Source organism: Drosophila mauritiana, chromosome 2L (assembly GCF_004382145.1).
Source record: "Drosophila mauritiana strain mau12 chromosome 2L, ASM438214v1, whole genome shotgun sequence".
Classification (NCBI taxonomy): Eukaryota; Metazoa; Arthropoda; class Insecta; order Diptera; family Drosophilidae; genus Drosophila; species Drosophila mauritiana.
The window spans coordinates 20,166,549-20,189,661 of NC_046667.1; the positions used below are offsets into that span (position 1 = coordinate 20,166,549).

At 45.6% G+C, this 23,113-nt stretch overlaps 4 protein-coding genes across 5 annotated transcripts in view; 2 read left to right on the forward strand and 2 right to left on the reverse strand.

Moving 5' to 3' along the window:
* The first annotated feature begins 148 nt into the window (after nucleotides 1-148).
* On the forward strand, nucleotides 149-2,788 carry LOC117143073 (serine/threonine-protein kinase TBK1). Its single transcript, XM_033307543.1, has 6 exons — nucleotides 149-312; nucleotides 385-1,411; nucleotides 1,467-1,746; nucleotides 1,803-1,878; nucleotides 1,940-2,064; nucleotides 2,133-2,788. The coding sequence occupies exons 1-6, from the start codon at nucleotides 229-231 to the stop codon at nucleotides 2,701-2,703; spliced, it is 2,163 nt and encodes a 720-aa protein (XP_033163434.1). The 5' UTR covers nucleotides 149-228; the 3' UTR covers nucleotides 2,704-2,788.
* LOC117143068 (cerebellar degeneration-related protein 2-like) lies at nucleotides 2,713-5,757 on the reverse strand. The gene is made up of 2 exons (XM_033307529.1): nucleotides 5,551-5,757; nucleotides 2,713-5,465 (listed from the first exon to the last, which is right to left on the reverse strand). Exon 2 carries the CDS (start codon nucleotides 5,422-5,424, stop codon nucleotides 3,052-3,054), a length of 2,373 nt encoding a protein of 790 aa, XP_033163420.1. The 5' UTR covers nucleotides 5,425-5,465; nucleotides 5,551-5,757; the 3' UTR covers nucleotides 2,713-3,051.
* A 542-nt stretch (nucleotides 5,758-6,299) lies between these two features.
* LOC117143183 lies at nucleotides 6,300-7,496 on the forward strand. The gene has a single exon (XM_033307705.1). It carries the CDS (start codon nucleotides 6,383-6,385, stop codon nucleotides 7,196-7,198), a length of 816 nt encoding a protein of 271 aa, XP_033163596.1. The 5' UTR covers nucleotides 6,300-6,382; the 3' UTR covers nucleotides 7,199-7,496.
* An 85-nt stretch (nucleotides 7,497-7,581) lies between these two features.
* The window catches only part of LOC117143038 (probable nuclear hormone receptor HR38), a 30,077-nt gene continuing 14,545 nt past the window's right edge, over nucleotides 7,582-23,113 (reverse strand). For both annotated transcript variants that reach the window (XM_033307472.1, XM_033307483.1), the window contains exons 2-5: nucleotides 14,049-14,362; nucleotides 12,390-13,511; nucleotides 11,170-12,256; nucleotides 7,582-11,015 (exon numbers count right to left, since the gene is read on the reverse strand). In XM_033307472.1, the coding sequence (XP_033163363.1) occupies nucleotides 10,759-11,015; nucleotides 11,170-12,256; nucleotides 12,390-13,511; nucleotides 14,049-14,362 (2,780 nt within the window). In that variant the 3' untranslated portion in view covers nucleotides 7,582-10,758. The remainder of the gene's footprint in view (nucleotides 11,016-11,169; nucleotides 12,257-12,389; nucleotides 13,512-14,048; nucleotides 14,363-23,113) is intronic.

A 23,113-nucleotide genomic window follows, 5' to 3' on the forward strand; every position in this document is an offset into this window, starting at 1 on the left:
TAAATATAAATTATTTCTTTAGCAGATTGTGTGCGTACATAATAAAACAGATAAGCAAAATAAAATTATTATTATATATTTTATGATTGTTCCAAAATAAACAGATTGTTTTCCAGTGTTATCGTGCTATCGATAATCCTTCTTTACCAGTGTTTTTGTTTGTCACAATCGAGGAGGCGCTTGGAGTTATATCAAAATTATAAAAAATAGGAGGAAAACAGCCGCGAAATGTCCTTCCTGCGCGGGTCCGTGAGCTATGTGTGGTGCACCACCAGCGTCCTGGGAAAGGGAGCCACTGGTTCCGTGTTTCAGGTCAGTGTGCTTTACGGTGTTCCGAATTTCCCACCTGACTCACATTCCTTTCGTATTTTCCTTGTCTTTTAGGGGGTCAACAAGATCACCGGCGAATCGGTGGCGGTGAAGACCTTTAATCCCTACAGTCACATGCGACCGGCTGATGTGCAGATGCGGGAGTTCGAGGCACTGAAGAAGGTCAACCACGAGAATATAGTAAAGCTGCTGGCGATCGAGGAGGATCAGGAGGGACGTGGCAAGGTGATCGTGATGGAACTCTGCACTGGCGGAAGTCTATTTAACATCCTAGATGATCCTGAGAACTCGTACGGTCTGCCGGAACATGAGTTTCTGCTGGTCTTGGAACACTTGTGCGCCGGAATGAAGCACTTGCGGGATAACAAGCTGGTGCATCGCGATCTCAAGCCCGGAAACATAATGAAGTTCATCTCGGAGGACGGGCAAACCATCTACAAGCTTACTGATTTCGGTGCTGCCAGAGAACTGGAGGATAATCAGCCATTTGCCTCTCTATACGGCACAGAAGAGTATCTTCATCCCGATCTCTACGAGCGTGCTGTCCTGAGGAAGTCAATCCAGCGATCCTTCACCGCCAATGTGGATTTGTGGTCGATTGGGGTCACGCTCTACCATGTGGCCACCGGCAATCTGCCTTTTAGACCTTTTGGTGGAAGGAAAAACCGAGAGACCATGCACCAAATCACCACCAAAAAGGCTTCCGGGGTGATTTCCGGCACTCAGCTGTCCGAGAATGGACCAATTGAATGGTCCACCACGTTGCCACCGCACGCCCATCTCTCGCAGGGACTGAAAACCCTGGTGACGCCTCTTCTAGCTGGTCTTCTTGAGGAGAATAGGGAGAAGACCTGGTCTTTCGATCGGTTCTTCCATGAGGTGACACTTATTCTCCGCAAGCGTGTCATCCATGTGTTCTTCACCAATCGGACTAGTTCGGTGGAAGTGTTCCTTGAGCCAGACGAGCAAATTGACAACTTCCGAGAGCGTATTTTCATGCAAACGGAAGTGCCGCTGGAGAAGCAGATCCTATTGTTCAACAACGAGCATCTGGAGAAGAAGGTTACTCCACGAACGATAGGTGAGTCAGTTCCTTTAAATATAATGGTAATTGAAAAACAATTTATACATTCCAGCTAAAGCATTCCCTGCCACCACAACAGAGCAGCCAATATTCCTCTACAGCAACGACGACAACAATGTTCAGTTGCCCCAGCAATTAGATCTCCCCAAGTTCCCAGTGTTCCCTCCCAATGTTTCAGTGGAGAATGACGCCAGTCTGGCCAAGTCCGCTTGCAGCGTGGGCCATGAATGCAAAAGACGCGTGGACATCTTTACCTCCATGGATATCCTTATTAAGAAGGGAGTGGAGCACTTCATAGAGATGCTAGTGACCACAATAACTCTACTATTGAAGTAAGTAATATAGTGGATAAACTTTATTACCAAATACTAATTAACTTAAATTTCAGAAAAACTGAAAGTTTTGACAACTTGCTCTCCACTGTGATTGATTATGTAGATGTGGTGCACAGCATGGCCAGAGTGGTAAGTGGCTAGGGCTCCCTGTGGATAACTCCTTGGTATAATCACATTCATATTCTTTTAGACTAAAGGAGATCAGGAGATAAAGACCCTGCTGACTGCCTTGGAAAATGTCAAAAGCGACTTTGATGGAGCCGCGGATGTGATCTCACAGATGCACAAACATTTTGTAATAGATGACGAACTTAAGTAGGTTTTGTTTTAAATGTGCTTGGAATAAGTTATAATACCAATTACATTATCGATTTCCCACCCAGCGATCAATGGACCTCCTCCATGCACGGAAAGAAGTGTCCTTGCAAGACCAGAGCCAGTGCCCAGGCCAAGTATCTGGTAGAAAGGCTGCGGGACTCCTGGCAGCACTTGCTCCGGGATCGTGCAACGCGCACGCTGACCTACAACGACGAACAGTTCCATGCCCTGGAGAAGATTAAAGTGGATCACAATGGCAAACGCATAAAGGCCTTGCTTTTGGATAACGTAAATCCGACAGTGGCACAAATCGCAGAGTGCCTGGCGGACTGGTATAAGTTGGCTCAGACCGTCTACCTTAAAACTCAAATTTTGGAGAAGGACGTGCGCGATTGCGAGAGGAAGTTGAACGGCATACGCGATGAGTTGTATCACGTTAAGTCGGAGCTGAAGCTGGATGTGGACACCAAGACCATAAACAACAATAACCAGCTGGCCAAGATTGAGGAGCGGAATCGGCTAAGGGTCATGCAGCAGCAGCAACAGGAAGTTATGGCTGTCATGAGAACCAACAGCGATATAATTAGTTTGCTTAGCAAACTGGGTATTACCAACGGAAGTCTGGAAAGTAGTTAGACGGGCATATCATGAAAGTGCAAGAATATTTTATTCGCCTTTACCTTGTAAGTTAACAATAAATGTTTACTTTTTTATATCTGAACTTGCAAAGCAACTACATATATTTCTTTTGAAACTTGGCTGAATATCGTGAAAGAGTAGGATTTCTGTAGGTCATTAAATTATTTATTTTATCATGCTGAAATACAATTTAATTTCCGATAATAGTTATTTAGTTATTGTTATTTAACTGTCTATACATGAAAAAGCGGACTAGACTGCATGGCACACACAATTTAAAAATGGTAGAATGCCCTATGGCTAGAATGCACTGTATAATTGCTTATTTACATTCTCTAAACAAGTTTACTTTTGACGATACTGATGATGATGACTCTTGCGAATGTTGGCTCCGTTGTGTTGCTGTCGCTGGGAATGTGATCTAGTGGGTCCATGGTCGCCGGCATCGGCCCGGCGTAAAACTTCGGCGTAGGATAAGTCTAACTTTTTAAGCTTATGTAAGTCTTGCGATACCGTGTTATGATAAAACTCGACGCCATTGAGCTCTATTACTCGGCCCCGAGAAGTCTGGGGAGTATTCATATTCTTGTTATAGATAACCATGGGAGAGCCGTTCCAGTTGCTCGAGGATGGAGTTGTCCGTCTGCGGTTACTGCGTCCGAACTCAGCATTCAATGTATCCGTACACATCTTTGAGCTGCCTTGCCCACTACCACGGTGGTTCATGGCCAGGGGACTGTTCCTGGGAGTAAATTCCCGGGAGTTAAACAATTCGATGCGATCTCCAGATGAGCTTTGGTTTCGGTGCTTTCGTCGGTTCTTCTTCTTGATTCCGACACCTACGGTTAGATATTCGAGTGGTTCGCGCTTGAGTGGAGTAAGTATCTGGCCATTCTCCCTTATTGGTTTATAATTAGGTTCGCCGACAGTCGTTTCCTTCGAGGAGCTGTTTAACAAAGTGGATTGCGTTAGGGACGATTGGTTCTGTTGGTTTCGGACATCAAAGATGTGTTTTTTGGCTGTTTTGCGCTCCAGTTTGGTAACGCACTCTGACATCGCAATGGACTGGTTGGATATAACTGAGGATACGACGCTCTGTGTGTCGTCAATGAAGTCGTCTGGAGATTCCTCCCTCTCGGGTGTTACCGGGGGTACTTTGGCCGCCACCAAGGGTAATTTTTCTGTAATCTGTGCGTCGTCATGCAGGGACGGAAGCTTGTCTTCTTCGTTATTATCAGCTGCCTTCTTGAGCACTCCAAATATCTCCTTGAAGAGTTCCCTGTACTCCGGGCGATTGCGGAAGTGAGATTCAATGGGACTGACGTCGTCATAAATACTGAATTTACAATCGTTTCCATTACTTATTGAGCAAAGGAAGTAACTAGGTCGCTCGTCAGTTTGTGTAGATTTGTTGCTAGTTTCATCCGAGAATCCCGACGATGTAGTTTCTGATTCCGAAAACTCGGTTGGAGTGCGCTTACGTGTTGAGTCCAACATGAGGTCAGATTCCTTTGAGCTGTTAACAATTGTTTCTGATTTTTTGCCTTGACTGGACTCGGTCATGTTCTTCCCATCTGGATTGCTGGTGAAGTTGCTCTTGACCGCATTCGAGGTTCTCTTCACCTCCACCAGAGCTTCATATTTCTCGACTAGGTCCCGATAGGGATTTGGTTTGTCGCTAGAGTTGGGATTGAGGTCCTCGGGAATCCGGAAGCGTTCCTTATAATCCGCAGCACTATTATCGCATTTCGAGGTGCTTTCGCTTAGTATGCTGCGGTCGTCATCTTCGTAGATTTCTTCGGTTGGCGCAATGGAGGATTGATCATCCATATTGGTGTTGCTTTCGTTAATATCCCTCAGGCAGCGACTACACATTTGGCCTTGTCTCACGTCGTCCAGGAGGCTGAACTCCTCGTGCATCGACATTGTTCCCTCGTTGGCACTGTTCTCCAGCAGACGTGTCTGCAGACCTTGGTTGTCTTGGATTATGGTCACCAACTGCTCCTCCAGTTCGGTGCACCGCTGCTGTTCGGCCAAGAAGTCTCGTTTCAACACCTCCATTTCGCTGAGCAGCTTTACCAATTCCTCGTTATCTTCACCCTTAACGGCGGTCCTGTCGCACATGGTTGCATTACTGAAGGAGATATCCTCCAATCCTGTCGAGTTCGCTATGGCCATAACATCTAGTTTGGAGAACTCCACACTCTGCTCCTTGCACAGGGATTGAATGCTGTGACTGGACACAGAACCCTCGGCCGAGTGCTGCATCCTATAGCGTTCCTGCTGGTATTGATCCACCTTCCGCCGCTCGGTGCTTAGGGATTGCCGGGCATCGCTCAGAAGTTGACTTAGTTCCTCGCAGCGGGCTTCCAGGACTTCCGTGTTGGTGGTCAGCGTCTTAATTTGCTTCTTGTCCCGGTTCTTCTCCAGATTCAGCCGCTGATTGGCACGCTCCAGATCCTGAATGCCCACTTCCAGCTGCTCGTAGACCTTAAGCCGTGAATCATTCACCTCGGTCATCGCATTTATGTGCTTGCGCAGGTGCAAGATCTCCAGTTCCTGCTCATCCCCCTTAATCTTGTACTCCTTGATGAAGGTTTCCAGCTCCTTATTGCGTTCCAGGAGCGTTTTTCCCAGCTCTGCTGCCAATTGTAGGTCATCGAGCATGAACTGCGATACGTTTTCACAGCCAGCCGAACCGTGATTGGATTCCTCCATCTTGGACTTGGACCTTTCTAAGCTTGGGCTTGATGCGAACTCTGGCGAAAATTCAAAGATTTAATCGATTTTAGTTCATTTCGCAGCAGAGCTTTCTGAGCAGAGCCAAACTGAAACGGTAATTACTTGGCAAATGTCCTCTCAATGGTGGAAAACTGCTACAACAGTAACTTTTTTACTGTTTCATCCCCAAAAACAAAAAGTATGGTATTGCAGCGAGTGCAGAAAAAGCCCTACGTACTTGGGCGCAACTGCATGTACGAATAGTTAATTAATGCTTTTTATTATACACAATCTTTCTGCAGACAAAGAACCGAAATGCACTTCCTTGCAGAACCGGAAATAATTTTTTAATAGGATTACTCGCATTAGGGGGATTCCTGTTCAGATAGGGCTAAGATTTAAGCTCGCCTTTTTTATGTAACAGAACGCAAGTTGTTTCGGAAAACCTTGTTGGATTCTAAAATACCAGCAAAATGCATAGATGTATCTATATTTTTAAGCTTTTATTGTCCTTGAAAGAAGTATGCAATATTATAATAGATCAATACGCGAATACCCATATTAATAATTAGGCATATTTATAGTTGAGAAAATTAATAAATCCTAATTGTTATGCCTCTTTAGTGATTCATGTGAAGTTTCATAGGAGTGAAATATTTTTTTTAACATTATTAATTTAAGTCACCTTAGTATTTGGCGTATTTAAAGTTCATATACCATCTAAGCTAGAATATTTCTAAGAAGTGCAACCCATAATGTGTGGAGTGTTAAAAATAAATATATATAATAATTTTAAAAATATTTAAGATTAGTAATTATTTGTCGCTACCTTATCGCAACGATAGCTTGGCCTTAATTATAAACCACCGCCTGGTCACACTAAGCGGCCGGCGTTCTTGTTTTGATTTTGTGTTTTTTCCTTGTTTCAATTCGATGACAGTATGAGGCCCCCGCCATGTTAGACGCTCTAGTCCAGGCAGCGGAGTTTGTAGATCTGGTCCTGCTGCGTCCGCTGACCAGCGTGATTGATGTAGTGATTGCTGTCGTGTACTACTTCCTGTGGATCAGCTACTTCGTCGGCTTCTGTTTGGTGGAGGGCAGCAGGCAAGGATGGAATCTGTTGAGCTCGACGGTCAGGACTATCAACGAAGGCATCCGCGACTTGGCCCCCATCACGCTAGATGTGGCGAACTCCTTCTGCGACGGCATCAAAGGCGGGCTCCAGAAGGCACTGGATTTTGGTCACTGGTTCATCTGCAACTTACTCATCGATCTGGGCGATGGCATCTTGTGGCTGCTGATGCTGTTGCCGAGGGCCATACTATTTCTCTGGGACTGCCTCCTAGGCTTTGTGGTGCACTCCATTGTGGCCCATGGATTGAGCTTGCTGAACAGTGCGTTCCGGGCCTCGATAGGATTGGCCCTGCTCCTCATTCTCTATATGTTCCGTCGCTATGTGTACCTGTTGCTCATCTACCTGCGCCAACGTGCCCGCACCGAGATCTCAACGAAGACGCAAAGCGTTTACCTATGGATCCATTACAAATTGCAACACTTCATGCACAATTTTTGGTATGCGTCGGAAAAAGCAGGATCCGCGAGTCCAGAACGCTGTGTCGTGTGCATGACTCAAAGCAGGAACGTGGTGGTAATGCCGTGCCGGCACCTCTGCCTCTGCAAAGAGTGCTCCATGCAGCTGACGCTGCTCTTAGAAGACCGTTGTCCTGTCTGCAGGCACAACATTACGTCGTTCCTGTCAGTTTACGTTTGATACAATCATTTCTTCTTCGCTGCACTTGACTTGTATACAAGACTGCCGATCGGAATTTAGCTTATAAGTAATTATCTGCCACTGACAAGTTAACCAAATGTCCTTGGTTAAGACACTTGTAATTGAAAAACAACTAATCTCCTCAAGTTAAACAATGCCCACAAAGCAGAATCGCCAAAACAGACAACACATTTCAATGCAGCTTTCAATTCCCAGACACCCAAAATATCAAGTAAAACAAGTTTAATTGTTTTATGTATTTATTTCAAACCAATGAAAATATACGATTTGTTTTGTATACATTTATGTAAATACGGTTTGGTTTTGCGTATAACTAATTTGCTCAAAAGACAGATATAGAAAAAACGTTTGTTTTGGGCTTACATCGTTTAAGTATATAATTTAAGATTAAATCGAAATGAAATGATTCGCTTTGCTTGTTATCGTATTGCAGAGTTAATTGAATTGCAAGTTATAGTTTTTCCTTCATAACACTCATATGATTTGGGTACTTAACTGGTAAATGAAACGACCAAATAAGAGTAAATTACACAACTGGCAATATAGCATTGGTAGTACCGATGTCTATCAGATAGACATTTGTCATAGCGTCTATAGGTTTCACCTCTCTTTCTGCTTTCTGCATTTCTAGTAGTAGGCGCATAATTGGGTTGGATATGCATAGCTTATGTATCCATAGCTTAGGTTATCTATTGTGGGGTTGGGGGTGTAGTGGGAAATAGCGCCCGCTGCACCGATAGATGCTCTTAATACGAATAACATTATCTTGCGAAAGACGTCTAATTATGCTATATAAATTTAATTTGTGCCAATTTCTTCTGTTGCTTTTCAATTTGTTGTATAAAGCTTTATGCGCTGCATCTAGCTTAATTCTATCCGTTACATAGTAAAATATATATGTATGTAAGTGTGTATATGTATATCCTTTAATAGCAATATTAAAAAGTTCTCATTTAAAATTGTTTCATCGAAAAATTTCACGTTTACTCTTCTGTTTCGTTTCGTTTTGTAGCTGTATCTCAAAAATATGAATCCACACTTGACATTCACGTAGTAAATATGTATGCATTATAAAATTACAAAAGAACAATAACCCAAAATATATGTATATGCTCGCTCTGGGATGGCCATATCCAGCTATAGCTATAGCTTTGTACGTAACTTGTAAAAGTCGTCGCTCTATTCAAAATATATGTGTGTAAATATGCATGTAGGTTTGATGTTTCCATGTCGTGTAGGTACAAAGTAGGTTCCTATAGCTAGATATATATCTATAATATTCATATTCATATTCATGTGCATGATTGATATCCAATGTTGTAACGGCTAAAATGGCATCGCGTTGAGGGTTTCGAACCCGAACCTATCTATCATCTCGTTTCGAACTGATTTGGTCACCTAACTGTTCCTGTTTCCGTTACAAGATTATGTTTAATCTATGTTTTTCGGTAATTTAAGGTGCGTTTCCTTGTGAAATATTGCTCTATGGTTGCTGAACCTCGCAGCTTCCCTAGGATTTGTGTTTGTTGAGATTGGTGGGCTCAAGTGAGATGGGTCGCTTTGAAATCCTGACACATTTTCTGGAAACTTTTCTAACTTGTTAGACGTGCAAGAGTTCGCAGTTGGGTTAGTACGTCGCGTTTATAACGTTTCATATCTAAATGTAGTTTCAAAGTGCCCCATTTCACTTGGATCCACGCGGGTATATTTCTCTTAGCTACAGCTCAGCCGCATGCAGATCATAGTTTATACTTAGTTTAGCTTGGCCTAGGTTCTTCTTTAAGATGGTACAAAATCTAGTTGTCGAACATTTGATGTGCTACATGTACAATAATTTAATAATGATCTATCTAAATTGTATAGGTAATGCGAACTTATTAACCACGCCGACGCCCCAGGCTTGCCGAATATTAAATAGATTTAGTAACACTTGGGTTTCGGTTCTACGTGTTCCGTGCACTCGAAAGCTTGAAGAGATATGTTATTCACTTTGGGATTCGTGGATTTGTGTTTTTGCTCTTAGTTTGCATTTAGTTATAGTTATAGAAGTCTTCAATTTAACACATAGAAAATCTGTCTTTCGTTAATACGAACGTTAATTGGAAAGTTGCTAAAGACTGGTACTTTGAAAAGTCCTCGTAACATACCTTTGAAATATTTGCTATCTAACGAGTTTTTTACTTCTTACTTCTTACTTTTTGATATCAAAGAAAAGTGGTACGTATAAAATAAACCATACAAAAGTTAGACATAAAAATATATATTTATGCGTGTATATATATTATAGACATATATATATAAATATATAGAGTTCAATGCCAATCTATCACAAAATCACATAGAGGGGTTTTCTATCGAGACACACATATAGAGAGACAGATTCAACGATCCACATACGATTCTTTGAGAACTTAGATGGAGTGGTCTAGGATTAAATAAAGTTCTTTTCTCGTTTGGAACGTACGAACTGCGGTTATACACGGGTCTTGGGTTTCCGAATACTTGGACTTAGGCTACAGGTTATATCGAATATATATTAGATATTAGATCGTATATAGTAACTTATCGGCTAGTTTGTGTGCTTGTGTGCAACTCTCTCTGTGTCAGACACAATCATCACAAGAAGGTACTTATACTCTCATTGTGCACTGTTTGGTGCATTGATAAATCGAACAGAATAGTCTTAGCCTATAACTATTAGGACCTTAGTCTAGGAAAAACCGAAATACTTGGTTGGGCTATCAACTTGATGCGGGTCTAACTTAGTTTAGGGCAAGCACGGCTTATAGCAACTATATGATATGATAGTGGATTTCCACAGCGTTCTCCTCTATTTTCGAGCTTTTAAAAGAAATCTAAGAATAATAGGCTAACGTACTTTATCCCAATTTGTGCAACTCATTGGAGGATTTCCGTGAAGAGAACCGCCGGGGTCTGGCATATAAATTATATAACACTACTGCTGCGCGCCCTTATTTTATTTATTTATTTATTTGATTCGCCTAAATCAATTGACTAGAAGTTAGCAAAAGGCAAGAGAGCAAGAGTGAGTTCTGTTCCTGTCCGTTGTCTGTCCGTCCGTAGTGCCGAATGTTGAGCAGGCTTCGAAGTCCGGGGATAGAAAGTGTTGCCATTGCGTGGCCGCCGTTGATTCCGGTTTTGACAGTTGAAATTAAACAATTTAACAATTAACGTCAACAAGTTGGAGCTCGCGGTGCTGACGAGTCACGCAGGAGCCATAGGCTGTGCACTGGAAACCCCCTCTCAAATATTCATGTCCGTAATTATCGAAGGAGCCGGGGCTGTCCGGCTAACTACCTAGCTCTACACTAAGGATATGGCCTGGGTCTGCGATTCGCTTCATTTCTGTTCGGTTCGGTTTTGTTTTTGCTGTTGAGATTTATTTATTTCAGGGTTCTACTAAAGCTAGTCCCATGGGGTCCTGGTCCTATGGGGTCCTTTCTCTGTATATCCAAGGAGGCATAACTTAGGGGCTAGTTTAAGGAAGCAAGTTGTGATGATACGCTTGATGATCGCCTCTAGAAGGGCAATGTGGTGACGAACATGTTCTCGATGAGAGCTGGCGCGGGCACCAGGTCCTCCAGCTTCAGGTAGAAGATCCTCTGCAGTCCCTGGACGCTCAGGGATCTCAGCTCCGGCAGCTTGCCCAGCAGGCGGCTGAAGTAGTGCTGCTTCTTCTGGGCCTCGGCGTTGTAGGTGACGTGGTCGCGCAGACTGCCAATGATCTTCATCTGGAGCTGCTCCACCTTCTTTGGCTCCCGCAGGCCATGGCGTTCTGTAGATTCAATAAGTCAATAATAAGGGGATTTCATTTAGCCTTAGCTTTTATCAATTATAAACTATTTATCAAGTTAGTGTCAGATTAAGTTTAGAAAGCAAAAGTGTTTTGCAAATAATCCTATATCCTTGTATAAGGACACGTTACCCACCTGTGATCAGGGTGAGGGCACAGAGGCAGGCGAAGGCGGAGATGTCGATCTCCAGGTTGTGCAGGCTGCGGCTGAACTCCATGATGTCGTTGAGCCACTCGCCGAAGGAGCGCAGGCACTGGGTGCGGTGGAGCACGGTGCCGTTGCAGAAGATCAGCTTGGTGTCATCGATCCTGGCGCGATAGGCCAGCCGCAGGACGAACAGTTCCAGCGAAGCGCTCTGGAAGAGCAGCTCCTGATCCTCCGGCAGGAGATCGAAGTAGCCGGGAATCTTCTCGGCGAACTGCTTGATCACGTCCACGGAGCTGGTCAGCAGCTGGTAGAACTGTTGCACCTTATCTGCCTCGCTCATCGACTGCTCTTCGTAGTGGCTGTAGTCCAGGCACGAGGGATCAGGAGTCGTGTCCACGTGGCTGCGCACCAGGGCCGTGATCAACGAGATGGGTGGCGATGGCGGCGACTCCTGGGGCGATTTCGGTTTTGAGGGCAGTCTTCCCCGGCGACCCTTCAACGAGTCCGTGCGCACCACTTCCTTGACCATGCCTACGACCAGGCACTTCTGGAACCGACAGAACTGGCAACGGTTGCGGCGCCTCTTGTCCACCGGGCAATTCTTGTCCGCCAGGCAGACGTACTTGGAGCCCTTCTGCACGGTCCGCTTGAAGAATCCCTTGCATCCCTCGCAGGTTCGCACTCCATAATGCTGACAGGCGGCGGTGTCGCCACAAACGGCACACAGCTGCGACGGAGCCTGGAGCAGGCGGCCCGCCTGGAGATCCGCACTCGCCGGCGAACTGGCCGCCGAATTGGGCGCCGAGTTGAGCTGTAGGGCATGGGCATGGGCATGGGAGTGCCGCTGGCCCAGCGTGATCTTGGCCAGCTTGGGGCTCTGCGCCGTGGAGCCGGCTGGCGAAACGGTTCGCTGAACCGGCAGCGACGCTCGGCGTACTGGCGGCGGACCGCCCACTGAAGGGGAGGAGATGGTGGCCGCCGCAGCAGCTTCCACAGCCGCGGTGGCCGCAGCCAGCTCCGAAATCGTGGGGAACGTGGGCAGCGAGTAACGCTCGCCATTGTGCGAGTTGTAGTTCTAAGGGAAGAGAACCATTTATGAGGAGTCAGTAATATACTAATATATAAATTTTAAACTTTTAAAGAAACCAAAAGAGTTTTACAATAAAAAATTATTATTTACATGTTTTTTCCCTTTTCCCTGTACTTACATGTTGCTGGTAGCTCTGCTGTGGCTGCTGCTGCTGTCCGTAGAAGTTGTCCGCTGCGGAGACACCATTATATTCGTAGAGGGAACTGGCCGAGGAGCTGGGCGACAGATTGGCGCTGGCATTGATGGCATTGAAGTGGCCGTGGTAGTTGTAGCCCCCACTGTTGTTGTGGCTGTTGCCCGCGTTGTTGCTGCTGTTGTTGCTGCTGCTGCCGGGGTGCGACATCTGGGCCTGGGACTGCAGAGTGTGCAGCTGCTGGAGCTGGGAGGGGGCGGGCGGACTGGCACTCCATCCGCCGGACAGCGGCGGGAAGCAGTCCTCGTCCATCTTGAGGGTCAGCACCTGGTCAGTGGGCGTGGGGGCGGCGGTGGAGGAGGAGGACGCCTGCTGGGGGCTGCTCCCGCTGCTGCTGTTGTACTTCAAGGAGTAGGTCTCCTGGAAGCTGGGTAAGCTGCTGCCACAGGACAGGGGCCCTCCGATGGGCGAGATCAGCTGGAGTTGAAGGTGTTGCTGCTGCTGGTGCTGCTGCTGCTGTTGTTGCTGCTGCTGCTGTTGCTGCTGCTGCTGTTGCTGCTGTGCGTGCAATGCAATAGCCGGATCGCTGCTGGAACGCAGGCTGAGCAGGCAGAGCTGCTGTTCCTGCTCGGAACTGAGCTGCTGCTCGGGGATCGAGGACAGTCGCTTGTCCCGCAGGCACGTCAACTTGGTGAGGTTCTCAATGGAGCTGGTCAGATCCTCGGCGGGATTGTCCGGATAGCCGCTGGTGGTGGGCGAGAGCAGGGAGTTGTTGGAGTCCGAGGGGAAGAAGAGATCCGAGAAGAGTTCGCTGTGCGACACGACAGACGAGTCTGTCAGGTTGCTGATCAACTGATCCTCCTCATGGGAGAGCAGCGTCTCCGACTTAAGCAGGTGTTGCTGGGGGTTCACAAGGTGCTGCTGGTGTTGCTGTTGCAGATGTTCCTGCTGTTGCTGCTGCTGCTGCTGCTGCTGGTTGTGATGCTGCTGATGGAGGAGGTGGTTATGGTGTTGGTGGTGTCCAGCTGCCGATGCCGACGTCGTGGTGGTCGTCGAGGCGGTTTGCGTGGAGAAGTTATCGAAGGGCGACAATGAACTAAAGGAGCTCTGCAACGAAAGACAGTCGCGACACGAATGAGTTAGTGAGCTTGCGGTTCCCGTCTAGATAGATATCCTAGCCCTAGGGGTGGAGTCTAGCTTTTCCGGCGTGCGACATGCGCATTTCCCGCAGCAACTGCCATTGGCTCCTTGGCCGGCAAAGCAACCCCTGTTGCGAAAACTCCTCGTCGATGATTTCCTAATTGGTTATGCTTATGCCGAGGTGTTGTCCCAACATAACGCACCTAACAATAGATGGCTAATTGCTGTTTATACCGCCGCAACTGATCTCCTCACCTGGCCAAATGACTTTCCTCCAGAGGAGTCACCTCCTCGCAGCTGGCAATTAGCACGGCCATTCATTTATGGGCTCGCCAAATTTGCATAGACTTATGTGTTTAATTTTTCACAAATGGTATCTCAGTGGGGGTTTGGCTTTTCAATTGCAAAAAACAAACATACAAATACTTTTGGCATCTTACTATTCATACATACTAGTGCTTTATCCCTTGCAAGGACTAATGTATCTAGATACTTTCTACTTACATTGGGTTGCAGAAGTAACATGCTTGTTGTGGCTTGGTTAGTAAGCCTCACTTGGCTGATTTTGGCTGCTGCTCCTGCTGCTGATGCTGCTCCTCCCGCTTCTGCTGCTGCTGCTGCTGCTGCTGCTGTTGCGGCAAGTGTCGTTGCTGTCGCGGATGTGGCAGCTGTGCTGGTAGCTGCTGCTGCTCGGCTGTCGCAGTTGCTGTTGCTGTCGCTGTTGCTGTCAGTTTTCCCGACTTTTAATTTGCCCGCGCCGAGTGGTTTTATTTTCCTCGGCTCAGTGGCTGGCGGTGCTGGTGTTAGTGCCGCTGCACCTGCAAGGATAATTCGGAGGAAAGGTCTTAGCCATTTAGAATGCGCAGAGTCAAGCGGGCATGAATGCCACTCGGCGTCCCGGGGGTGAGCTTAATGCTAAATGGCTGGTGAAATGCCAAATCTGCGCTGATATGGGCAGATTCATATTGCTGCCGTGCTAATGTTGCCGCCGCTCGTTGCCCAATTGTCTCGCGTTCCACACGCAAGCGGCGTATCGAATGTCTTAATTAGAAATGCTCGGTCTTGCAGTCGGTCTTTCGTCTGTGGGTCTCCGTCTCAATCTCAGTCCCAGGCTCTGCTGTCCCCATAGGTAGCCACACAATGTGTATGGATATACTTTGAACATCCCAGAGTCGCCGAGAGACACCTCCTCATTGTGTGTGGCGGGATTGGCCAAGAGGCACGCTCACGCTGCAGCTAGCAACTTGCAGCCAGCGACTTGCAACAAAGATGCAAGCAAAGACTTAGGAAACAAACTTGAGCGAGGATCACATCTCCATCGCCGCTTAATGCGGCACATAAAATGTAATAAATTGTGTTGTCCGATGTTGCACGGCGCGGATCTGCAACCTGGCCACGTTGCGGGTGTTCGGATTTTGATTATAATAAATATTTTGGCCGCTTCGCGTTGCAAAATGCAAGCTAAAGTTCGCGGCGCCCCTGCGAAATCATTTTTCACAATTTGCATAATTTATGCTGGAAATCGGAGACCAGGTTCTTGGCAAGATGTTATAAATCAAAAAAGATCAGCCATATTTGATCGGATATGATCATATTTGATATAGTACTATATAGTATATACATTAATTCCCATTTAAATATGTAAAGCCAGCTAGAGTTTTTGGCAACTCATAAACTGTCAGCGAGTTCTATTAACCATTAATTAAACCGGCCAAAACAATCAGACAAGCTAAGCAACCAACAGCGAAAACTATTATTCACACATGCTCATATTTTGCCAATCAACTGGCGTTTTGTCCGTATATTTTTCATTTAATCTTTTCCACAGATTTTTCCCCAACTCTGCTGACTTCTGGCCGCCTGACTCCCTGACACTTTTTATCTGCGAGAATTAGTTATAAGCGGCAACAAAATGACGAAAATAATAATCACAGCCCAGCAGATTTTAGTTTCTCGCCATATTTCCTAACGTGTCTGCCTCGGCTTGAATTTGACAAATTAATAAATGTTGCTGCGGCTGTCGTGTCAGTTGTCTTGGACAAAGCCAAGAGTCGAGAAACAAAACATAAACGTGGACACAGTTCAAAGGGGCAGTCATAAAAAAATAATGGAAGAGGTGGTCGATAAGGCAATACATTTATATAGATGTAACTATACATGATAGCTGGATGAAATACGGCACAAGATGTGTTCGAAGACGGTTCAATAAACGTTCGCTTTCTGGCAAACTTTAAAATAAGGTAAGTTAAGCTAAGTCTGCGATGGCAGTAGGTGCAATAAATCATGCGAGCACTGGAACATCTTCTGCAAGTTAGAAACCATTTTCGGATTCTACTAGAATTTCCAGTTTCCCTCCAACCATGAGTAAAAACCACATGGAAACAAGCATTCGACGCAATCAACGGATCGAAATGCAAGCAAAACGCATAACTTGACTTTTGGGTGCTTAATTGCTGCATTTGGTTAACAAAAAAAAAACATGATGCACATATGTTGTGCTGCTGCTGCTCCCAAATTTGCCGCATTCTTCGGCTGTGAGATATTTACATTTTGCACAGTACACTGAATTATCTTATTAACCAAGAAAGTATCTCAGCACTGCAACTCGTGGATGGGCTGACGTATCTGCTGGGTTGCAAGGCTGTTTTGGGCCCACAAATTGCCCGTGATATAAGTGCATCTTCTGCTTTGCATCGAGCAATTAACTGACAATGGAGAAAAGGTCCGAAAAGTCGACGGGTATTGCATAAATCAATCAAATTGTCTCTCACTCGGTCGCCCATTGAGTAATAGATCCAATTTCGATATGAAACAGAAATTGGGGCTTCTTCTCTTCTTTAGTTTTAGTTTTGTGTCTCTATTTGGGCTTTTGCACAACTTTAAATACCAACCCCATTACCCATTATCCATTACCCATTATCCATTACCCAGTACCCACTACCCATTAAGCAACAAAGATGGCTAGCACAACAATGAACAACAATTGATGAAAATCGACAATTAATAGTGAAAGTCTAGGCCCAGACGAAGCATCATCATCAAAGGTACTGCAGGAAGTTAGTTGCTCGGGGACCGAAGACCCGGCCTGCTGACTGCAGACTGCAGACTGGGGACTCCTCCATGTCTATTAGGCCATGAGTCTGGCTTTGTCGCTGTCGTGGATTTCAAAGGCGATAGCATCGAAGCCGCCAAGTTGCCAAGTTGCCATGCTGCCACGTTGCCAGTTGCAGTCGAGAAGAAAAAGCGAAAAACCTGCCCCAAAATGAGTAAACTCCTTTGGCCCATAGACCGACCATAGACCAAACCGATCCGAACCCGAGACCCATTTGTACACTTCTCACAGATCTTCACACGGCGACGGACTGTGGCACCCACTGACTCAATGACTGAGTGGCCGGGCATGGGCCATTTTGACCTGGCCAAAAAGTGAAGACGAGACGAGCCGGCTCGCATTACCATTTCTTTGGGTCACTGCGCAAGCAGCTCCTCCTCCCCCATCCCCCCATTCCCCTCGCCTGTCAATTTCGGCAGATGCCTACATGTCCAGGTCCATTGATCAGGTCCCCAGTGTGCCCAGTGCCTCCACCTCATCCACCATGCCTCTCCATCTGCCTCCATTGTGGGTTCGCAGTTCAAAGTACAGAGCCTGGGCCGAGAGCTTGCCAAATAATATGTATTAGCGATATTATATAAAAAGAAGAGAAACGAACGAAAAAATTAGCAAGCTTATGCAATGGCCACGTCTCCTCCTCCTCCTCCTCCTCCTCCTGTCTGCATTGTAATAAATTTGTTAACGAGCCGGCCAGAAAATATGCCGGTCTGCGGGTCCTAAAACAATTAGAAAATCAAGCTTTTCGGGGAAGATGCTGCCGGAAAGAGGCTGGAAAAATGCATATATATACATAACCTGGAGATTTGCTACCCAGCCCAAATTACAAATCTCCTAATGTTATTCGCTCTGGGGCCATCGGCAGACAATGGCTCAAATGGGCAATCTTAAATGTTTATCGCGCACTCTTCCCGGTAGCATTTTTGGCAGTAGCCCACGGTAGTTTTATTCAGCATCTTTTATTTATATTTCTATTTTTATTGGCTTTGTTTGCAGATCGCAGCCGCGTCTTCGATGAATTGCTTTCTAAATGACCCAAGGCCATATTCGGAATGATATTTCACATTGATCTGGGAACACGGGCCAGGCCAGGAGTTGGCTCTCCGGCGGAGGCATTGTTTCTGGCCAAGTAGGCTGCCGCACAGCAAAGGTGTGTTTATTGATAAAAAAAAAAAAAAAAAACAACAAAGAAAAAGCATAAAAAAGAAGTACTTCCAATGTGGGAGAAACAGAAATCTGAGCGTGACTTTTGACATGCCAGTTAAAAAACGAAAATATTCAATTCTCATTCAGGGAAATTTCTGCTGTAATATTTCCTGGAATCAACTGATAAAACCTGATCTTGCTGACCAAGCTCTTGGATTATTATGTTGATTGTGGATGTATTTCTAAAATAGTAATATTTTATTGACCAGAGTTCTCAAGTTGTTAAACATGGATGTTTATTGATGGCTTTGTTTGTTAATAAAAATAAATACTTAGCGGGGAATCCTGAGCACCAAACACTCAACCTAATGATCTTCGTGCCTGCCCGCCCCTTCTATTCTGAATCTAACGAAATCGCCCATTGGTTACTAATATGCAGTTAACCGCCGGTCGTTTAATTCAGATTTAATGGATTCTTCGAGGCGAGCATAAATCTCGGCCGGCATACAGCCAACTGGCACCTAGCAGCACCTATTCACCTATTCCGCACTGGGGGAAATAGTCGCACTCGCACCTAATAACGCCGTACAATTAAATGTAAACCGAAACTGTGTCAGCCATGTTCGGAGATGCAGATGCAGATGCAGATGCTGATGCCAATGCCGATATAGAACTAGCTAACTGTCCGTGGCAAAAGGTCGAAAGTGTTGGCTATCAACTGTCGAGATGAACAGCGACAAAATCATTAAAAGACAATAACATTGTCCAAGAATTTCAATTGAGTGAGTCAAGATCGGCGACGGGCACAAAAAATGGTTGAATGGCTTGGAATTGTCGCAGCAATTCGTATAAATCTCTTTGCGCCACTTCGAATGCTAAGTAAGCCAGCGGGGACCACATCGTCATCGCTTTTTAATCGCTGCAAAAATCACCGAAGGCCATCTTGGACATTTCATAGTCGCAATACCCATCCCCAGCCCCATCCCATCCCGTCCCGCTCGCTCCGATTTTAAGCCAAATCAAAACGAACCCGAGACGGCCATCCGAACGGATTGAAGTCATTTTCGAGCGCATCTCAACCAGTTGTATCTGTATCTATATTTGTATCTGTGCCCGCTTCTACCTAAATGCCTATATCAGTGAGTTGGCCAATACCTGTGCTCGACACTTGTCGCCAACGTGCACTGAGCGAAATTTATCAAGTACAGTAAGTGCACCTAAGCACAGACCATTCCTGCGATGGCTAAAACATTTTCCGCGCAGCCCAGTGTCCACTGTGCCATTATGCAAAGAGCAGATTCGTTAACTGAATAAAATACAAGTACAAATACCAGCGAAGAGGAGATGTCCACTGCAATCCGATCTGGTTGGAATGGGTGTGAGGCATTAGCATGAAATTCTAATAAAGGAATTCTGCCGTCAAGGTGTTAGCCGGGATCAGTTGCAGATGCCTGCGCGTTGTGCAAACTGGTTTAATTGAATTGTTATATCACCGGCCTCATCATCATCATCGATGCCAGTCTGAGTTCTTCTTACTCGCAGCCCAAAGCGAGCAGAGGCCAGCACATGACTAATACTCAACAGATACATCTACATATGAGTATCTTGAGTACGTTAAGATGGCCTGAATTAATTTATTCGACTGTGTGTGCCTTATTGTATTGGATAATCCCAGCCAAATTGGCTTGATTTAGATGGGTGCAATGTGAGCGAAAATAACTCTATAACAGTTTGTCTGGATATGAAAAGAATGATGATGTTATAAGTGAAGTAGACACACGCTAATCCTAATATAAGTGATTTAAATATTATTTCAGATGCCTGAATATATTACAATAATTTTGAATCTGTTTTCAAGAGGATGAACGAGTATTCTTGGATATATTTCTATATTTTCCCAAAAAAAAACATCTGCATATGTTGACCAAATGCTGTACAATCATGACTCCTGCTGCCGAAATTTCGGCATGTGATTGCCCATCTGGAAGACCCTCGCCCTCGATCGATTCTCCACTCCCAGTTCCACTTCCAGTCGCATTTCCAGCTCCAATCCCACTTCCAATACCATCGCGAATTACCCCGCTAAGGTCTTGGTTTTCCCCACATTTATTATACAGATTGAGCCGCCTAATTTGCATGTTGAGCGGCGCCCCACCAAACTCGGCTCACTCTGGCGGGTCAAAGGTGCCCATGATGCTGCAGTGCATCAGTGCCAGTGGAGCGGAGCTGGTGGTGCCTTTGCCATTGCCTTCGACTTCTTCGACTTCTTGGCTCTGCCACCGACTGATTGACATGGCTGAGACAAAGATAAATAAGCTGCCAGTTTTGGAACGCCGCTTACATAATTACGGGCATGGAATGGATTTTCGCTGGGTTTCTGGCAGAGATTTTTTCTATCGGTTGCCAGGCGCATCCGACTCGCAAAATCGAAGCCACCAAAGAAGGTGCAGCTGCTTTCGAGGTGGGAAGCTTGGCCAACACAAAAAAATAGATGCAACAAAATATCTAGCTAAAATTTGGTAACAAAAAGAATGCGCATCAGAAAAGATTGAAATTTTAGATATTACTGTGACAAAAATCTAGGTAAGGTCTTATATTTAAAACCATTTATTCTGGATTAAAATTTAATTGAAGCCAAGTCGTTTCTTCAAATGTAAAATTGCTCATTAGAAGAAATCGGCATTTTCTCGCTGCATTGTTGGCTTTTCTGAACGTTTTTTTGGTTTTCCCTCAAAATCCCCGAAATATCAGCGAGCTATCAAAACACGCGACGTCTGGCAGTAGATGTATCTATAGCTTTGGCTATGGGTCTGTGCGGATTTCCAACTCCTGCGCCTCGCAATCGTATTAGTGTTAATTTCCAGCTGGCTTCTCTACCCTTTTTGTGCCCATTGTTGCACGTTTTGGGTTTTTCTTGCATTCGGGTTTCGCTTTCATTCGCTGAGCAAACATTTGGGTGGGTGGCTTGGGGGGAGGTGGGCGCTTGGAGCATGCGGGGGATCGGTTCCCAAATCGATTAGCCCCCGCCAACCCCCTCCAAAGTGTCGTAAACAAAGCGGGCAGCTCCGTGTTTTTCCCAGCAGGTTGCAGCAGCCACAAACACCAAAGGCAAAACATGCATTAAAACGCCAATATTGCCTTTTGTCTTGCCTTCGTATCTGCGAGATGCACACAGCTCCCCCACCCCCTCCCTTTAGGCCACCAGACCGCGCAAAGTGAGCCTAACCCATATATTTGTCGTTTGGGGGCTATGGCTATGGCCGATGCTCATGAAGATTTGATTTAGTGTGAGTACGGGAAAATTGCTCGAAACGAACGTTTGCATATCTAAATTTGAGTTTTGTATCTGCCAGATACAATAGATTTATCTATTTGGGAACTTGCCTACCCTCGGCGCCTCGGCACAAAGCAATCGCGAAATGGCAGGCGGCTAGGAAAACAGAGATTCTTGGGAAAATCTTTTCGAAACAGCAAATTGTTAGCCCATTTAGGATTGCTACGACATCATGCCCAAGATACTCCAAGTGCTGCAAAGACACAAGGAGTACGTAATGGTTTCGAACACCCTAAACTGCAAGCCCATAAACTTTTGGCGTCTGTGCTGTAACCAAATGCTGGACTTCCTATTCACCTCTTGCTTCGCATTAAAAGATATGCATGTATCTAGAAACGCGAACATGTCGAATTACACCTACGCCCATCATTGGCCCTCTCATCGTCGCATCCTGGCTTCCTTATTAGTTTTTAATAGCTCGCAAGACCGTGACTCTTTCACTTTCATTTCGCATTTGCCCTCCCATTGCCCATAGCCCGCAGTCCACGGTCCACAGCCCATATCCATTGCCCATATTGGCCATATTTTGATAACGCCCACGCCAGCGAGGGAAAATGGTCATTTGGCGCACTGTGAAACACAAACACGATCGTCAGACGAGCAAACATCATCATCAGCATGATCGGCCACTATATGCACATCCCCATTTCATTCACAGATATAAGCCCAACTGACATGGCGCTGTCTTTTGGCCAGGTTCAGACTTTGCCTGCCTTTTGGCTCTCTGGTGTGGTGTGGAATTCGTGGCATCATCATCGGCAACAACTTGACTCTCAGCCGAAGTCAACTTGCTGCAGTTAAAGCGTGTCTTCAAGACTGTTATTAAATCAATAATGAAGCACACGAATCGCCCCGGAGCCTCATCGTCATCATCATGGAGATCGGGCTACATCATTAGCACTAGATGTTGGTGTTGCTGGTGTTGCTGTTGCCATTGCTGGTTGTCGGCTTCTCTGCCACACCGGCTGACACACAAAAAACATCGTGGAGTTCACGGAACGCACCCAAAAGCCAAACTCCGTTTTCCTGCGATTTTTCGTTCGGTTTTGGCATTAGACAAGCTTTGTTTTCCAGCACCAAAGTTGGTCGCTGGTTGGGGTTTTTTCTTTTTTTGCTTTTTTGGGGGCGCTTCTCCCCGAAAGAAATCGAATTCGAACTATTAACTTATTGCAGTCAGTGTAAGTCAAAGTCGAGACGTTTGCCATATTTCCTCAGTTTTCTGTTTTGGTTTCGGTTTTTGGCGCATTCCAGCCACGTTTGTCGCTGTTTCAGGCTCGGCAAGGTGTCGGGGTTAACTAAGGTGTGATAAATTTTTGCCATCGATAGGTCGCCCTAGTCTTGGCGTTTTGTGTTCCGTTTTCCATTTTTCGTCATAATTGTTTTATTATGGTCGTGTGGGTCTTGGCTTTTTGCGGGGGGCCAAGCTCATTCTCGTCGCAGGGATTAGACCGACCAACAGGCCAACAGAGCAGCAAACCGAGGGGCCAGCTTCGTGACTGCGCTCCCTCCGCTCTACAAGATCTGCCTTAATTTTCTGGGCCTAATCCCACTTTTTAGGGGGTTCTCACAGTCCGCGGAGAGTCGTCTTCTGATCCCGACAATCGGCATTAAATTCAATTGCAGCCACTTGCTCGCAGTGGAGCCTCGATGCCACGAACTTCTTTACTTCTACACCTTACTTTTTAATTGCACTTAACGAAAATTAAGCAAATACTTTACTGAAATTTTATACGATTATTTAATGGCCTGCAATCAATTGACTGCACAAACTAAAGTCTTGTCGACAGAACGCTTTTATTGAAGTTGTCCAGTAAATTTATGGCTGCCTGCAACAAATTTTCCCTCGTTCACCCACGCAAAACAGTAGTTGTGCTAACAATGCCGGCTTCGATTTCCCCAAGTTTGTTTAGCTTTTTTATTTTGGTGGTAATTAATAGTCAAAGGCAGCAACAGAAGCGCCTTGGCCAACACACAACTTCG